The sequence below is a fragment of the Candoia aspera genome, chromosome 8, assembly GCF_035149785.1.
Source record: "Candoia aspera isolate rCanAsp1 chromosome 8, rCanAsp1.hap2, whole genome shotgun sequence".
Classification (NCBI taxonomy): domain Eukaryota; kingdom Metazoa; phylum Chordata; class Lepidosauria; order Squamata; family Boidae; genus Candoia; species Candoia aspera.
In genome coordinates this window covers 60,547,427-60,564,793 of record NC_086160.1, presented here as the reverse complement: position 1 = coordinate 60,564,793, position 17,367 = coordinate 60,547,427, and the positions used below count along the sequence as shown (strand labels likewise).

General features: G+C 37.8%; 2 protein-coding genes across 2 annotated transcripts in view; one reads left to right on the top strand and one right to left on the bottom strand.

Moving 5' to 3' along the window:
* PDLIM5 (PDZ and LIM domain 5) overlaps positions 1 to 17,367 on the top strand; it is a 705,552-nt gene that overhangs the window by 421,687 nt on the left and 266,498 nt on the right. The gene's annotated exons all lie outside the window — the stretch shown is intronic.
* Positions 5,348 to 17,367, bottom strand: part of UNC5C (unc-5 netrin receptor C) — a 152,974-nt gene continuing 140,954 nt past the window's right edge. Inside the window, exons 14-16 of the mRNA XM_063310736.1 lie at positions 16,288 to 16,452; positions 8,757 to 8,935; positions 5,348 to 6,279 (exon numbers count right to left, since the gene is read on the bottom strand). Coding sequence (XP_063166806.1) covers positions 6,114 to 6,279; positions 8,757 to 8,935; positions 16,288 to 16,452 — 510 coding nt within the window. The 3' untranslated portion in view covers positions 5,348 to 6,113. The remainder of the gene's footprint in view (positions 6,280 to 8,756; positions 8,936 to 16,287; positions 16,453 to 17,367) is intronic.

Sequence of the window (17,367 nt, the reverse complement as noted above, 5' to 3'; positions counted from 1 at the left end):
CTCTCATAGTATACTTAAAATTTCAATGGCTGTTGATTATTCAAAGCACTACTCTGAAATTCCACCAGTAAGTTGGACAGTACTGTTCATGCCAGAAGAGGAACTGAGGCTGTAGCTAGAGGCTTGCTTAAAGTTTTCTAATGACTAGCACAACTCAGTCTTTCAGCCTCTGCACTCCACCACACTTAAGTCATTGAAAAATTATTCCTTGTGAGTCTTTAATATTACTACAAAAACAATGGTTTATAGGGAAAGAAAATGGTGATTAAGGGGAAAAGATGTTGGTCCACCTAACAGACCAGATGTCCATCTACTCTACTTTGAAACCTATGAAACTACTTCACTGCAGAAATTCTAGGCATTATCTCAGCATTTGGACAATCACTCTATGGTCTGGTTCATACAACATGCTTAACTTGGATACTGAATTAAATCATTTCCTACAGTTGTGCAATACCTTGAATATAGGCTGGGTTCAAGGAACATACTAGACTAAGTCTAACATATCCAAACTTAGCATGTTACATGAATGCAGCAGCTAGATCTTTAACAGACCTAGTTAAGTGTACTATGCAAACCAAACCTGTACATCTATATGTGAGATTCCCCCTTCCTCAAAATTAGATTGGGATACATATGTTTTCCTCAGTTCAAGCAATGAATGCAAAACTGCATAAAAATCTTTTGATCATAACCAATGGTAATATCCAATTCAGTGAATGTGTGCAGATATGCATTTCATTATTTTTGCACCAAGGAAGGAAATTACTGCTAGAAATTCCAGTAATGTTCTAGAATGAGCTAAGTCCATACATTCTAAGCAATATGAATATATAATTCACTTCATCTGTGTTACCTTCTCAAGAAAAGAATGACAAGAAAGTAGCAAAACAATAAACTAAGCAAACAAACAAACACCCTTAAATGCTTTCTCATTATAGGAGTTTAAAAAGAGAAAAGTAAAATGTTTTTAATATATCTAGTTACTTTTATATAGCTGTATAGGTATAATATTTATATATTTTACTTCTATTACTAGCATTTGATATATCACTGTGAGGACCTGCATACACAATACCTATATATTGTGTATACCTGTATACACAATAGACACATCTGCAAAAGTCTAAGAAGGCAAAGAGAAAAGTTACAAATTCCTTTAATAAGTACCCAAAGACTCTAGAAGCTTAAGTGGGATGTTGCACAAGATAGTCTTGATTGTTTCTATAGGTCTCAAAAACACATGTGTCTCATAAATGCAGTTTTGAAGATCTTACTACTAGAAGTCAATACAGATAAAAAAAAATCAAGGAAAGGATAACAAATTAATTACATTCAATGCTAAGAGAAAAAGTGGCTTTTAATTTTTCTAAAATGCCATTTAGATGGTGTACTAAGCCAGTAGATGGCAGTAGGCTCAAGCATTCAAAATTATTTTATTATAGAATCTGTTTTTTCTTATAAACTCCACCATTCTTCCTGCTTCCACAAACTTAGTTTTGCAGGAATGTTTCCTATTGAAATATGAAGTGTGTTCAGGCCGCATCTTGGGAGTTAACTCTGTATACCTTAAACTACATGGCCAACGTGAAGGTTATTTGGCTGTATTCATTTACAGCACATGCCCTACTTTGGAATAGTCTGTTTCTTTCCTATAACTGCTCCATAGTAACTTAAAAACCTTTGATCAACTTCAGAACAGCTGTAGGGGACAGGCGTACTTCATAGTTTGCTGTGCATTTGTGGATTTTAGGTATAGAATAAACATACACTCACATAATGCACACACATCCCTATCATCATGGACTTTCCTATACAGAATTTAGCCAAACATATTTGCAAAATGATCTGAAAAGGGCTATCGTTAAGTAGGAATTCATGTCCAGCTCATCAACTTTTCAAAATTTACAGGTAATATGTATACGTATGTGTATATTTACTATTCATTGCATCCACTGTATCTACAACTGGCTACAGAAAATATTTAAAAGAGATGTTCACAAAGGATGTTAGAGTAATGAAGCATCCCTCTTTGATGGATTAAAGCAACTGCATTCTTTGAAAGTTTAAAGATAGCTGCTTCAAGGGCTGTCCCTGGCTGTTTGTGCATGTGTGCATTTCCCCAGTCACTTTGCTTTGTTGGCAGTCCCAAAGTCTGTCTGCACACTGAAGCAGCTGTGTTTTCCAAAGGACATGGCTGCTTTAAGGCTTCCAGGATGGTGCTTTGCTGATGTGAACACTCATGGCAAAGCTCTTTTTTCGGATGCTTAGAGCAACCTAATCTATAGGCCATAGAAGAAACAACTATGTAAAACAATACTACCTGTATAATTTATACACATTCACATACAATCCAACCACTCTCCCATCTGCTAAGTGTCAGACTGGATCTATACTCAGCTTCCTGGCATTTTCTCACTGGAGAAACAAAGAGAAAAGACAGTGCTCTACATCAAGTGGAATAATCTCATTACCATCCTTAACCCTCCCCCAAAAAGCAGAAATATAGTGGACTGGGTCATTTGGGAAGGGGGTTATAAGAATGGGGATGGTCTCCCACTCCTGCAGGTTTCCATAAAATTGGGGGACTGAATTCCAGTCCCTGATCCCTCACTGTGCATCCATTCTCATAAACGATAGAATATTTTTTCTGTGTAACACTAGTAAAGCTGATTAAGACAGTGTTGAAACTTAATCTAGGTCAATCCCCCCTTAAAAATAAAATCAGCAAAATCAGACCATAATTATTCTCTTACCTCAAATACTGGAGTTGCTTCAAAATTTAAATAATATTTTCTTCTTCAATCTGCAAGTTTTGATTTTGGACCAACAGCAAAGGAGAGAGAGATCTTGGATATTTCATTACAGTTTAAATTGAAGTAAGAATAATGAGAATTGTACACGTTCTTGCAAATCTTGAACTTTGGGGCATGGTCTTCTTTGGAAGGGAAGTAGACTAGGGAGATAAGATAGTGCAATCTTACTGCCACTTGGGGAAAATGATGCAAATGGGAAATAAGGGAAAGAACACGGAATGCTGCCTAATGTAGCTTTCTTTTATTTTCTCATATATTGTGAGGAGTAGAAATAGATTAAGATAGATTTTAAAATGCTATGAGTAACAGCTATTAACTTTATACAATTACAGGAAAGGAAAGGAAAGGAAAGGAAAGGAAAGGAAAGGAAAGGAAAAGGAAAAGGAAAAGGAAAAGGAAAGGAAAGGAAAGGAAAGGAAAGGAAAGGAAAGGAAAGGAAAGGAAAGGAAAGGAAAGGAAAGGAAAGGAAAGGAAAGGAAAGGAAAGGAAAGGAGATAGATCACTAGGCAGGACATTCGCTGAAATGTAGTTATCCAGCGTATTTTCTTTGGGGATCTTCTGTTTCCTTATACCAGGATATAGCTGATTACTATATGACAGGCATCAGTGATCTTTTCAGACAGCAAGTATTGTGGTAAAGTTTATGTGATGTCACCATTTTTTAAAAAGTAAAAACAAACATTTAAAAAATAAAAAAGTACAAAAACATGGTAGATCTTGAGAGAATTGGTTATCTTGTGAAAAACAGACATTTTTTATTTTTTATTTGAGGCTTCATCTAATAGGCACCACCTTGCCAATACCTGATATAATGGTCCAACAAAAAGATTAGACCAGCTAATGATTCTGAAAATACGTGTGTGTTTTAAAATGATGGGTTACCTTTTAATAATCTCTCTGGTTTGTCAGATGGAATCTCTAGACATCAGCCTCCTTTGGACTCCTACTTCGCTTTCTATCACCTGTATGGCATCAGACCCACCTTATTTCACATGATAATGACAGTGTGTAGGTACTTTTTAAAAAATCACATAGGTCAGTTATTAGAGAATATGTTTGACAGGACCATTAGTCTGATAGCTAAGCTGAATGCATAAAGATGTGTGACAGAGAACATAAGGAGTGAGGTCATCTAACTTCAGTGATAGTTGCATTTAACTTTCGAAGAGCCAGACTGTGCTGGATCAAGAGCTACTTGCAAAGCCCAACTAGGACATTCCATGACCAAATGCTGACTACATTTTCAAAACAAAATAAAACACATTTACTTTGAACTCCCATCAAAAACTATTCACTGCTTTTGATTACTGAAATACTAAGGTCTGGTTTTCCTAATAGAATGTTTTATGAATGGTGCTCTGTGTTTAATAAAAGCATAGTCACAGGATGGAAAATAAAAGTCTGTGGAAATGTCAAAATGGAGCCATGGTCAGGCAAAATTCACCTTCTCTGCTAACTAATGGCATTTTCATGGTTACCTTTAGAAATGCAGACTTGAGAACCTTCACAGGAATATACAAGCACACGCATAAACAGAATCCCAAGCAAATGAAGATGGTAAAATATCTTTTTTAACATGCAAAGGGAGAAGAAGGAAAGGGAACACTAGAAACAAAATGCTGTGGTATCGTTTCTGTAACAACAAAAATGTACTGAAGTTCCTTATGAGCCTGAACAATTACTCGTTTCATTTGCTAACAGGCCACCAAATCCTTTCCAAGCCACCACACATATAAAGAAGGACCCAACTCAAGTACTTTAAACTCAACAATGGACAGATGTTTGTTTCTGTCCTCAACAGTAAATCTGAAATGCACAAATGAAACTATCATGTCCTTTAGCTTCAAGGCTTTGCAACTGCATGAAATACTTTTTCATCTTTGGATCAAAACCAATACCTGGAGGAACTTCTCTCTCTAAAAGAATAGCAATATGTGGTGATATGCATAGAACAGACTTAGTTGATACTGAGATACTGTAAAATAATCCAGGCCCCATGGACATGCATGAAGTTTTGATGGCTTATGGCAAACAAAAAAGGAAGCTAATATCAAAACTACTAAATAAACAAAACTAACATGCAGTGTTTCTTGTGAAACATCTTCTTTGTGTAAAATAATCAATCCAGGCTGAATTCTCTTATCGAGATGAATGCACTATTACCCATCTGTAAAAGAAAGCTTGTCAGGAGAAAGTGTATTGCATGATATTAATTCATGCACCAGTTCACTGAAATTAATTTTGGGGGGAGCCTCAGGGCCAGGACAGAAAGGGGAAGAATCTGCCTATTAAAGGGATTAAAAGGCCCATGGCAGCCATAAACAACTTTCAGGGAGGGTGCTGCCATTGCTCAAATGATTAATGCTGTAGATAATTTTGGTAAGCAAAAATAATACTACTAAAAGAAATATAATATTATTCGTACTAGATACTATTCAGTTAATCATACAAGCGACTTTTTTTCTTTTCTTTTTTCTTTTTAGGTAGGATTCTTTTTCTCAAACCATACCAAACTGAGTATGACACACACACACACACACACACACACACTTTGAAGATGTAGGCAGGACATATTGTAAGCTGGGGGGAAAAAATCCCTGCAGTTGAAGCCACCAAGGGACACAAGCTACCTTGGGGAAGGTAGGAAGGGGTACATGCATACCTGATCAGCTTCCAGATTATTTTCTTGCCAGATGCACAAGTTTAAAATTCTGGCTTAAATCAATCTAGGAAACAGAATAGTGATAGGAAGATTATTTTAAGACATCTAATGGGCAGATTTGCAATCATGAAATCATCTGAAATGTGTGTTGGAGATTGATTTATCAGAAAATAGCCACAACCCTGCTTTGTCCACAGCTTGGTGTAGAATGGCTTTCAACAAAAGAAGAAAAATAATATATAAAAAGAGAGCCATGGACAGTCATTTCCCTCCTGCTGCCCAAGATTTGATGTAAACAACGTTCATAGAAACTGGGATTGTTAAGAAAGTTTATCCATATATCTGGATAGCAATAAAAAGCGTTTCCTAGGAAACTGTAAAATCCTGCACTAAGCAGTGTACAGCCAAGCTGAGAGGAATGTTAGGTTGAATTATATTATAAAGGTAACAACTTTGCATGATTTCTTTCAAATCCTGTGATAATTTACAAAAAGAATGCATGTGAAAAGGCAGGATTTCATGTCTTGTCCCTCTGGAATGCCTCTTGCTATGAAACACATAGATTTGGGGTGCTTGGTTTGAGTTAGTCACAGCTGACATGGTTAACATTCCTTCTTTCTCATTCCAAGGTCAGTTCAGTACTTTCCTTCTGCTGCCAACGAAACAACGGTCTCGTGTCTTCCCATCTCTTCAAGGACGGTTGCCAGCATGCTCAGATTTCCATCGGGAAAATTTTGGGCTTCCCAAAGGTCTAAGATCACACCAGTGGGGCTTGATTTTGTAGCAAAATAATTGAGGTACCTGCAGTGAGAAAGCAGCTGTTATTAAAACCGTGCTCTTTGCTAGTCTTATATTTTGCTCCATATAAACAGATCAGAGATGAGCAGTCCCCAGATTATTAGGCATGGCTTCTAATCTCATCAGAGACTGGAGACTATAGCAGGTGGATTACTTTATCAGTATCATTGCTAGGAGTTACCGTGCAATGATTTCACAGTATGTGTGGGGGAATCAGCAAAATGCTGCAAAGACAAGAGCTGGGACTGGTATAGGTAGTTATTTAACAGGTAACAGGACAAGATGGACATGTTTTGCTCTGGCTTCTTCTCACCTGTACAGCAGCATCCCTTTGACCACAACTTGATGTGGATTGGTGATTGAGATGCCTAGGTTGATAGTACTGGGCAATTTCAGCTTACCATCTCTAATGTTGGTTCTCAGGAGGCTGAAGATTTCATGACCATCGTGACAACCAAGGGCTCATCCCAAGTCACCACTGGCCTGACACACACCAGAAGCCACACATTAGACCTTATTTATACCTCAGGGCACTTGAAGTGATCTGATAGTGGGGGATATAAGAACTATGCCCTTGTTACGGACAGATTACTTTCTCATGAGTATAGAAGTTGACTGGGGCACAAACTTTGCAGGGAGATGGGGCTAATTAGATTAGTCCACCCCAGACATTTGATGGATCCAGTAGGGTTTCATAATGGCTGCTGGGGAAATTCATCTGACATGCAGTTTAACATGCAGGCTGTAGATCTCTATCCCAGGCTGTCTGGGTGATGCAGCAGAAATCTTATCTTGCTGCCTGGAGACTGGATGGAGAGAAACAAATTGAGACTCAACCCTAGGAAACTGGGTTTGGAAGCTGGGACCATATCTGCTTTAGCTCGAGACAGGGTTGTGCTTCTCCAGAAAGACATGGTGTGCAATCTGGGGCTACTTCTGGACTCTCATCTTCTGCTGGAATAGCAGATGGATGCAGTGGCTAGGAGGACCTTTTCCACATTTTGGCTAGTGTGCCAGTTCCAACTGTTCTTAGAGCAAAATGAGCTGGCTCAATTACTCATGCCCTTATCACCTCATGAGTATCCTGGTCCTGAAGACCATCCAGAAACTGCAACTGGTACAAAACACAGTGATCTGCATATTAACTGGGAAAGCTGGTAATGTCATATAACACCAATATTGCAGGAGCTTCATTGGATGCTAGTTTGGTTTTGGATGTAATTCAAGGTAAATTTTGGTGATCATCTTTAAAGATCTACCAGGTTCAGCTATCCTTGAGACCGCCTGCTCCAAACTGAATCTGCCCGTACAAGTCATGCCTGCAGACGGTGAATATTGAGAGTCCCCACCCTGTGAGATGCGACAACTGTGAGGAAACTCAGAGGTAAGCAGTCTTTGTAGGAGCTCCCTTCCTGTGGGATTCCCTCCTGCCAGAGAGAAGAACCACACCCTCATTCTTAATAATTAGGAAGTTTTTAAAAACATGGTTTTTAACATGTGTATTTGGGGACTGAGAAGATAAAGAATTATGTACCTAGTTAAGATAAATACTTGATGTTATGTTATGGATTTATATTATTATTTTGAATGTATGTCAATATTATTTATTATTATTGAATCTAATATGTCTGATAATCTTGAAATTATTGCAATGCATCAAAATATGTATTGTATGTTATGTGTCAGTGCCTACAAGTGAAGGCTATAGAAGCATTTGTAATTAATAACTGTATAAAATAAACCACTTGGAGCACAGGTGCTATTTCTGCATGTCCTTCTGCTGACTCCAGATATACCATGTTAATAAGGACATTGTGCCCTTCTTCCCTCCAACTGTCATTTATTAGCAATCCAGAATATTATGTTCTGTGCTATTGCTTGATCAGTAGCTCTGTTATAATAGTGGTCATTCTAACAGTGGTATGTATTAAAAAAGAAAATGAACCATCTTTTTTTTAAACAGATTTTTTTTTCTGATTAGCAGAACAATATAATTAAAGTGTACTAGAGGCTATCAGTGAACCTTTAATTATCACCTGCTACAGATATTAAAGGACACAGAACATAATTAGGCTTTTACAGAGTTCTTTCTATTTGTGTGTATATGTGTGTGTGTGTATGGGAATGTGTAGAAAAGTGAAAAATACCAAAATAGTGCCTGAGAACTATATTTTAACAGATTAGTTTTACTGTTGAATGAAAAGCTTTGATCATTTGATATATCAAGTCCTCAGCTACAATTGGGATGGGTTCCTCATTGATGGGTGAGACAATTGCTCCCATAAGACCAAATTACACAGCAAAACTTACTTCCACATGTGGCTACTGTCACAAACCTCTTTGAAAGGATCTTTTTGAAGAGCAGATTTCAATGGTAACTCTCTGTTACTAATTTCAGAAGGATCACTAATGCACTGCTAGCACATATGTCAATGTATCTCAACTAATGCCAAATTTATGTTGACAATGTGCTTGCTTACCTGTCCAGTTTTAGTTTGTGGGCCAACATCCGCCAATCATGGCCTCTTGTTTGAGGAGCATCTAGGCTACTGCAAAGCTTCTGGCGGATTGGAAGAGGGATGCTGAATGCACAGGGGCCTACTATGGTTGTAATGGTACTTGCTGGATCCATAAGTGGATATTCAATGCCAGTCGGTTCCTGCATATAAGAAAAGTAGAAAACATGGCAACATGATAAGCAGGGGGACAGAATAAGATTAATAGAGAAGCAAGCTGTGAATTATAGGCCTTTGGGGTTACACTAGATGTAATGGCTATGGATCTTTGAAAGTTCTACTAAAAGTTTACCTTTGTATTGTCTTTCTACTACCTTTTACTAGAAAGGCAACATAAAATATTTTAAAATAAGTAATATTTTTTTAAATTACTAATATCCTGATACTCCTCACTTGAGGCATACCATTCAGGGAATTCTCCCACTGTTGCAGTTCCCTTTTATAGTGTCACAATATCTTAATAAATTAAGCATAGTCTTAATTTTGGGAAACTGCCTGAGACACAGTCATACAGTCCTCTACAACCTGGTGGCTTTAACAATGAGTGTTCATTACCATCCCAGTGGAACCATCATAAGGCATTCATGTAAGAATGAATGAATGAAGCAAAGTTTAATATACCGGCTTCCTATTTACTTATTTACTTTTTCTATTTAAAAGAATATCTGGAACAAATTGGGTACTACATCCTCTCTACTGCTTTACAGATCTGATATATACATCTTATATATAATAGGACTTTGACTTTCTAAGTTGCACTTGATAATTAATATGCCAGGAGTAACTTGCTCTACTTTCACCTTGACTATCTCAATGCAAATTATTGCATGTGTCCCTACACTGTACTGTACTTAGAGAATGACCTCTGGGCAAACAGGAGGGAGTAAAACCTGAAAAATATGCTGATGCTGACAATGATGCATGTAAAAGGCCCGGGGTTCTATTTCTGGTTTTACAGGTAGGGTTGGCAAAGCCCCTACCTTTAACTCTAGAAAGCTAATGCCAGCCATTGCTGCAGTCCCAAACCAGATTGATGAATGAATGAATGAATGAATGAATGAATGAATGAATGAATGAATAATAACCGGTGGACACATAATCTGTAATATTCCAAATAAATTTACAAAGTGTAATTGTCTCCATTTACAGATGGGGAAGTTCATGTCAAAACACTGTAACTACTACTACCACCATTACCTCTATAGCATAGCCCTGTGTCCCTGATCTTTGCTTTCTTTTCCTGACAAAAGTACCATACCGCTTGGAATAAAGATTATGTATAGGACCGGTAGAAGCAGGAGCATGATATCAAAAATCTGCATTGTGGTAATACACACATAGTAAACACACACACACATACACACAAATATACATTTTCAAGAAAATCCTAGGTGACATTTAAAGTAGATGAAACCAATAAAACCTTATTGTTTCAGGATCTTCTATCTATAGCAAAGCAAAGGTTACGTTGTTGGTAAACTACTATAATAATAAAAAGGAATCTGCTTTAAATGTCAGTTTCTTTATATTTCATCCAGCAGGCTTGAGTACAGCAGTGCTCCGGAACACATTTCAACATATAAAATCAATCTTAAACCATGTCAGTATTATAGCCAAGGTCTGAGAATGCAAATGGATTTCACCCATACTGTATAGTGAAATGTAGCCTGACAAATGTGGATGTAGTTGGATCAAAGTGATTGCTCACAGACTATATTCTATATACTAGAGTTGTTAGGGAGGTTTTTCCAAGCAGACTAAGGCAAGAACTTCTGGGACATAGAAAAAGGGTGAGCTTTTATAGATGCTATAACTATAAAGAGTGGTCCCATTGTCCTATTTAGACTAAAATACATGGCAGAGAAGAAGGACTAGTTTCATTGGCTGGTCTTCACTCAGCCAAATTTGTCACGCAGGTGGTACTGACTTTGCCAAATAGGAGCTATGAATGTAATGGCATCAGGCTGCTGTGTTATACTGCCTAGACTTTAAAGGGGCCAAATCAAAAGGTAAGGCAAAGGCCAGGCTTGCAAAGCCAAATTCATTCTCTGGTTTTCTAATATGTTATTCTCTTCTGCAAAGGCCTCAAAGGGACTATTGGTTTCTAAGTGGCTAGAGAAAATACCACTGCATTGTTATAAAAGTTGGGGCCAAAGGTCACTCTTAACCCCCTGATTTTGACATTTTTTTTCAATTATTTAATGCTTCTGAAGTCCTTTTCCATGTCCTCCTTCATTGTCCCTCCCTTTCCATGTTTTCAACTAATTCATTGCTTTCCTGAACTCTGAAATTTGTCTGCTATCTGATAGAGATGATTGGGTCATTCCATATACAAATGTCCTAGGCACCATAACTCAACAAGAATTTATCAGTCAGGTCCTAGGTCACAAACTGCAGGGGAAGACATGGCATATGCAACTATTGTGCTCTTCTTTACCCTAACCTTTGCTCCCTTTGTACAGTATGACCAATTTCATGAGCTGCAAAAAGGCAGTAGGAAATCCAGAACTTGAGCAGTAGGAATAAGATTTGTTTGTCACACTCAACCATGAGTCCTGTTTATATAACCAGGTTCTGGAAAGTATGATCAGCAATTATCAACTTTTTAAAAGATTTTTTTATCCCACCTTTATTATTTTTATAACTAACTCAAGGCAGGGGACATACCTAATACTCCTCCCTCCTCCTATTTTCCCAACAACAACAACCCTGTGAGGTGAGTTGGGCTGAGAGAGAGTGACTGGCCCAAAGTCACCCAGCTTTCCTTTCTTTATTTCCCAAAATGTTATCATATCAGTATATCCAAAACGCAGAACTCAGATTGAGTTTACAGAGATAAAATAATTTTAACTTTAATAGCCTGAATCAAGATTTTCATTCTTTTTTTTATAAGAATTTTATTTTCAAAGATTTTCATTCTCAAAAGCTGTTTGATTGTCTTAATGACTGATTTAATTTATTTATTATTTAAATTTATATCACCGCCCATTTCCCCCAACGGGGGACTCTGATCTTGCAGTGCTGATCTTACAGTACTGAGAACATGGAGTCAAAATGCTGCCCTGCCTGGTGCTAAGTAAAAACAAACACACACTCTTCACCTCAATGTTACACAAAAGGAAGACAAAGGAGAGACAGGCAGAAACTCACACACCCAGGTAGACTGGTGCTTTCTATGCCGCTAGTTCCTGCCAATGAAAAGGTTGAAACTGACCAGAATTTTGTCAGTTTCATCTCTGTTTACCTGTTAAGGTTACTGAGGAGATGTGAAACTATCAAGCCAGTATTTTTCTTATAGAACCTCTCCTTACAAGACAGAGCAACTTAAACTCAAGAACCAGGAGGACAGGTTCTGAAATCACTCTGCTCAGTAGGGAAATGGCCCAGATCCAAGCTCCATGGAGCTCCAGTGTTCCCAGATGAATAGCATATACAGAGCACTTCATTGGAATAGAAGTGAATTGTCTTTACTACTAAAGAGGGATTACTGTGTGGGAATGACTCAAAAATCTAAAAAATGCCTTTTCTGCCAAGGTGCTTCAAAGCAAAGTTAATGGAAAGCTATTCCTTTATCCTCTTCCTTGGCCATCTCACACTATTGGGCAGGTGACTACATGGAGACGAGGAAGGGGTTCTTTTTGTAGTGAGAAAGAGGGACACAGGCATCCATGGAGGGGGCAAATGATGAAATATATATCATGACTTCATGACACAACAATGGCTTGCATATTTGTGTCAGATGGTGGAAAGCAAATAGGTAAAGGTGTAGTTTGCAACAAGACATCACTGTGGACATGCCATCATTTAGACACAATCCTTGTTTGATGCAGACAGTTAAGGGGAGAGTATGTGGAATTTCAATATGCTCTGATTTTAATGCTGCCCTGCCTGGTGCTAAGTAAAAACAAACACACACTCTTCACCTCAATGTTACACAAAAGGAAGACAAAGGAGAGACAGGCAGAAACTCACACACCCAGGTAGACTGGTGCTTTCTATTTTCTATCAAACATAGAAAATAATGTGACGACTGGTAAAGCTTATATATCATTTGAAATGGCTTTTTCCAAACCGTAAATTTATTTCTGAATCTGGCTGGGAAGAACTTCACTGACATTCCTATTTCCAAGGAATACTTGGAAATCCCCCTCTCCCCCACACACAAAAAAAAAGTGTTGTGAGGTAAGACAAGGTTGGAGTGCATGGATATGTGATAGCCTTCACTAGAGAGCAGGCAAAATGTACAGGTATAAAACCCTATGAAAAGAACAGATTTTACATGCAGTAGCTTTTTAAAGATTCCTTCCAACTATCTAGCACATGTATGTAAATAACTGCTGTTGCAGTAAATATCCTGCAGCTGGTTCCCCCCCACTCCCATTTCTAATAGATGGGATCAGCGCATGGGGCGGGGAGTTTCTTCTCTTGTCCTTCCCGTGTAACCAGATTCAAGATGAAGTTTGTAATACTGTAGACTTCCTTCCCCTTAAGATAATATGTATTCTTCTATCCTTTGGTCAACTGAAATTAGGGATTATTTCAGTGGGACAGTTATTATAGTAATTGTTTAGAATATTTCTTTTACCATATGTTCTTAATGGTATGGTATCCCTTATTGTATATATGTTTATAACCAATAAGTCAGCAGATATAGTCTTGCCACTATGCACGATCTACCAGAAAATTCTGATTTTTTTTATTCAAACATCAAGTAAGCATCAGTATTTTGTTAACTGAATTTCTATGGCTGTTGTGAATGGTCCTTCATTCAACAAAAATTAACAAAATATTGATGCTTACTTGACTTTAACATTGCATCTGGGTGTCTGGGCTTCACCTGTAAGTGACACTGTAGCAATAGGAAAGGGCTGTCTCAGTAATATATTACAGTGACTGCATTTGTGTGAAAATCAGTTATTGCTTTTTGAAAGGTGAACTTTATCAACAAGACAACTATATAAAATGAGTATGTCACGGTAGTTGGAAGCAGCAACTGAAAGGAATTGTAAAGTTTGTGCTTTCCCAACTGGAAACTCAATCTTCAAATCCTGACACACCCTCCATTCCCCAGTATATGTTCTTGTTGAGTGAATCAAATGGTTGCTTTTACTCCTTCTCAAACCCCGCAATAGAATTATAATAAAGACACAGAAAAAAGAATCTGGCACACTTGTATGCCACACACATATTTGACCAATCTGCTAGTGTAATGTACTTATACTCTTCAGGGTAATTAAGAAAACAGATGCACAGAAATTGTTCAGAAAGGCCAAATAAAAATAAATAAAATAAAAGCTGAGTCATTACATGGACTTCTTTAAGCATCTGAGAAGGAAATTGGAGTTTCAGCAGAAATAAGGAGATAAGGTTAATGATCAGATGAAAGTTAACCTGACTTTGTGATCTGACCACATCAAATCCTAAGCTTGATACCACCTATCAAGGCCTTCTGAGGAATTAATTCTTTGGGTGCCATCATGGTTACTGATTAGATCTACCTCTTTCGTAAGTTTTCAAGTATTTGCACCAATACTTTGGAACTGCCCTTCTGATTAGTTATTGCTTTTAAATATTTCTTAACAACTTTTACTTTCTTCTCAGACTTCTAAAACTAGAGGATTTGTTTCAGTTACACTGTCACTGACTTCAGTTTTATGAATTTCAAGAACTATATTCCACTGATTAGAATTTTAATACATTTAAGTACACATTCCAAAGTCATTTGTCACTGGACCAGAAAATGGATTAAAAAAAAATCTAACTAAAAGTATAAATCCATAAAATCCATGGGACAATAGTGAAATGCATTGGAGAACAGTGGCTTATTATTTCTGTGTAAAGTACACTTGACAGAGAGATAATTGCAGATGGGTACAAGTATGTGATATATGATAAATATAAGAACTTCCAAGGAAATTTGTGTCATTCACACAATTAAATAAGTATTTTGTAAAACACCCACACCACTGTGTATTTCATCCTGGGTGGCTTCACACACTTGTGACAAATTTGTGATATACAGTAGCTCTTGGCTGTTACCACCACTCCTTGATTTGACACGAATAAGCTAGGAAGGAAAAAAAAGGGTGCATTCCCTTTCCCCATTCCCTTTCCAGCCAATACTTAACACTATCTTATTTTCTAGCTATGGTGTCATCTGCTGCTACAGAACCCTCACCATCTACTGCTGCATATGGAAGCTCACACTGCAGCAGAATCATGAAATAAATCATTCTTTACCCTACTAAACCTCACATAAAGTCTTTATGCTGATACCACTGTCCTCTTTGAAGAAAGAAATTCCTCAAAGAAGGGGGATTTTCTTCATCTTTTCATTTGTCTCTCTGTCTGATCCACCTTTTTCCTTATCCACCAGCACTTGTGGACAGAGGCAGCATTTATCAAAGGGACTGCTGTGTCTTTCCCAATCCCCAAATGCTGTTCCTTCAGTTGTTGCTGGAGTTGTGCAGTTATTGAATGACACAGACCTGCTGGGCTCAGAAAATAAAAACACTATCCAAAGCCAGCAGGGGTGGAGCTGTGTGGCTCAGAGATAGGGCCAGCAGAACGAAACTGATGGCTGGTTGCTATGGTGCTGAGACACCACGATCATTCCTTATTAATGTCAGTGAGGTCTTTCATTGGAATTGTTTTTAAATGAAAAGGGTAGTGAAAGTTAGACAGAGAATGGCAATTGTGCCACTGCATGAGGCAGAAGGAAGGCCAAGGAAGTGATTTTTAAGGCCTGTACTTACTTCTGGGAGATGAAAATGAAGATAAAAGGTTTCAACTTAATCACTTTTTTCCCTGATTGCATGGCAAAGATGGCAGCACTTAAAACATTTAGAAAATAAAACTGCTTTTCAATAAGGGTTGCCCTGCTGTTATCCCATTTATGTTCCTAGGCAGCCAAAGGGCCAATTCCACTGCTCAGGTGAGCCCAAATGAACATTCTCAAAGCAAATTTGATTGTCCATGGTCATGCCTATTGGTTATCTCAAGAGTATGTGATTTCTATTGCTTATGCTAGGGTACAGTCAGATCTGCATGTCTGAATGCTACCATGATGGGGATAACCATGACCAGACATCAGAAATGCCAACTGAGCATCTAAATTTAACATCTCAGTTACACTGAAAACTAGAGCCTTCATGGGGAAAATGAACCTATATACAGGACAAGTGATACCCAACTGTCTTTCAGCTTAGACAAACCATCATTTCTGTCTTGTCAGTATTATCTCTCCTTTTTTATGTGTTCATTACATAAAAGCATTTCCAGACAAAATCCCACTTCCTGTTACATTGCTTGATGGCTCTTTTTTTTCATCAGCTATAACACACTGTAATCCATATGAACTAGGAAGTCAGACCAACAACTTCTGCATAGACTCAGTTTCTCTATTACTTCTTTGGTCTTTAGACAGTGAAAGTCTTCCTCTGAGGATTCATCCAGTCACGTTGGGAAAGAAAGTGAGAATAGAGAGTTGCCTCACCTCGGATACCACACAGTTGAGTTGAAATATTTGTCCCTCTCCTTCAACCTGCCGTATGCAGAGTTTGCATACCAACTCCAGCGTGTTTAGCCTGAACCTTTCCAGGGTGAAGGTACAATGCAAATTTCTTTGACATCCACTCCAGATATGGTAAAAAGGAATTTCCTAGAGAAGAAATAACACTGGTAATAAAAATGAATTTCTGATTTCTCACTTAATCAAATCCAAGTTGGATGTAACTCTCAGGTGACTAGGTAAGTATGGAAAATGATCAAATATAGTTAAGAGTAGATTGAGAAGAAATAATAACTACACTACAAAATGCTTAATTAAGGTAAGAATATATCTAACATGGCATTCCCCACACAAACATACTTCAGAGTTTTAAACATAGGCTGGGAATTCTGGGAATTGAAATCCCAATTCTTTCAAACAATATCAGTTTGGGAGTCTAAAGCAAGAAAAGGTTTATAACTTAGATTAATTTAATGCCAAATGACTGAGGAGTTTTATGTAGCTGACATTTATTAAATTCCTAAGGTAAAGGTTTCCCTTGACATTAAGTCCAGTCATGTCCGACTCTAGGGGGCGGTGCTCATCTCCGTTTCAAAGCCAAAGAGCCATCGTTTGTCCGTAGACACTTCCTCCAGGGTCATGTGGCCGGCATGACTAAATGGAACGCCGTTACCTGCCCACCGAAGCGGTACCTATTAATCTACTCGCATTTGCAAGTTTTTGAACTGCTAGGTTGGCAGGAGCTGGGACTAGCAACAGGAGCTCACCTCGTCACACGGATTCGAACCGCCGACCTTCCGATCGGCAAGCTCAGCAGCTCAGCGGTTTAACCCGCAGTGCCACCGCGTCACTATTAAATTCCTACACCTGCATTTTTATGTAGATTTCCTTCTTTATATGATATTTTAGTATAAAAAATATGTTAATTCTTGGAATTAATAACAATGAAGCCAGGTAGGCAGGTAGTTGGATTCCTTCTATGTTACAGCTGTTTTATCTATATGATGAAATGTATATGATTAAAAATGTATATGATTTCATAGAGAATAGGTTTTTCTTACTCTA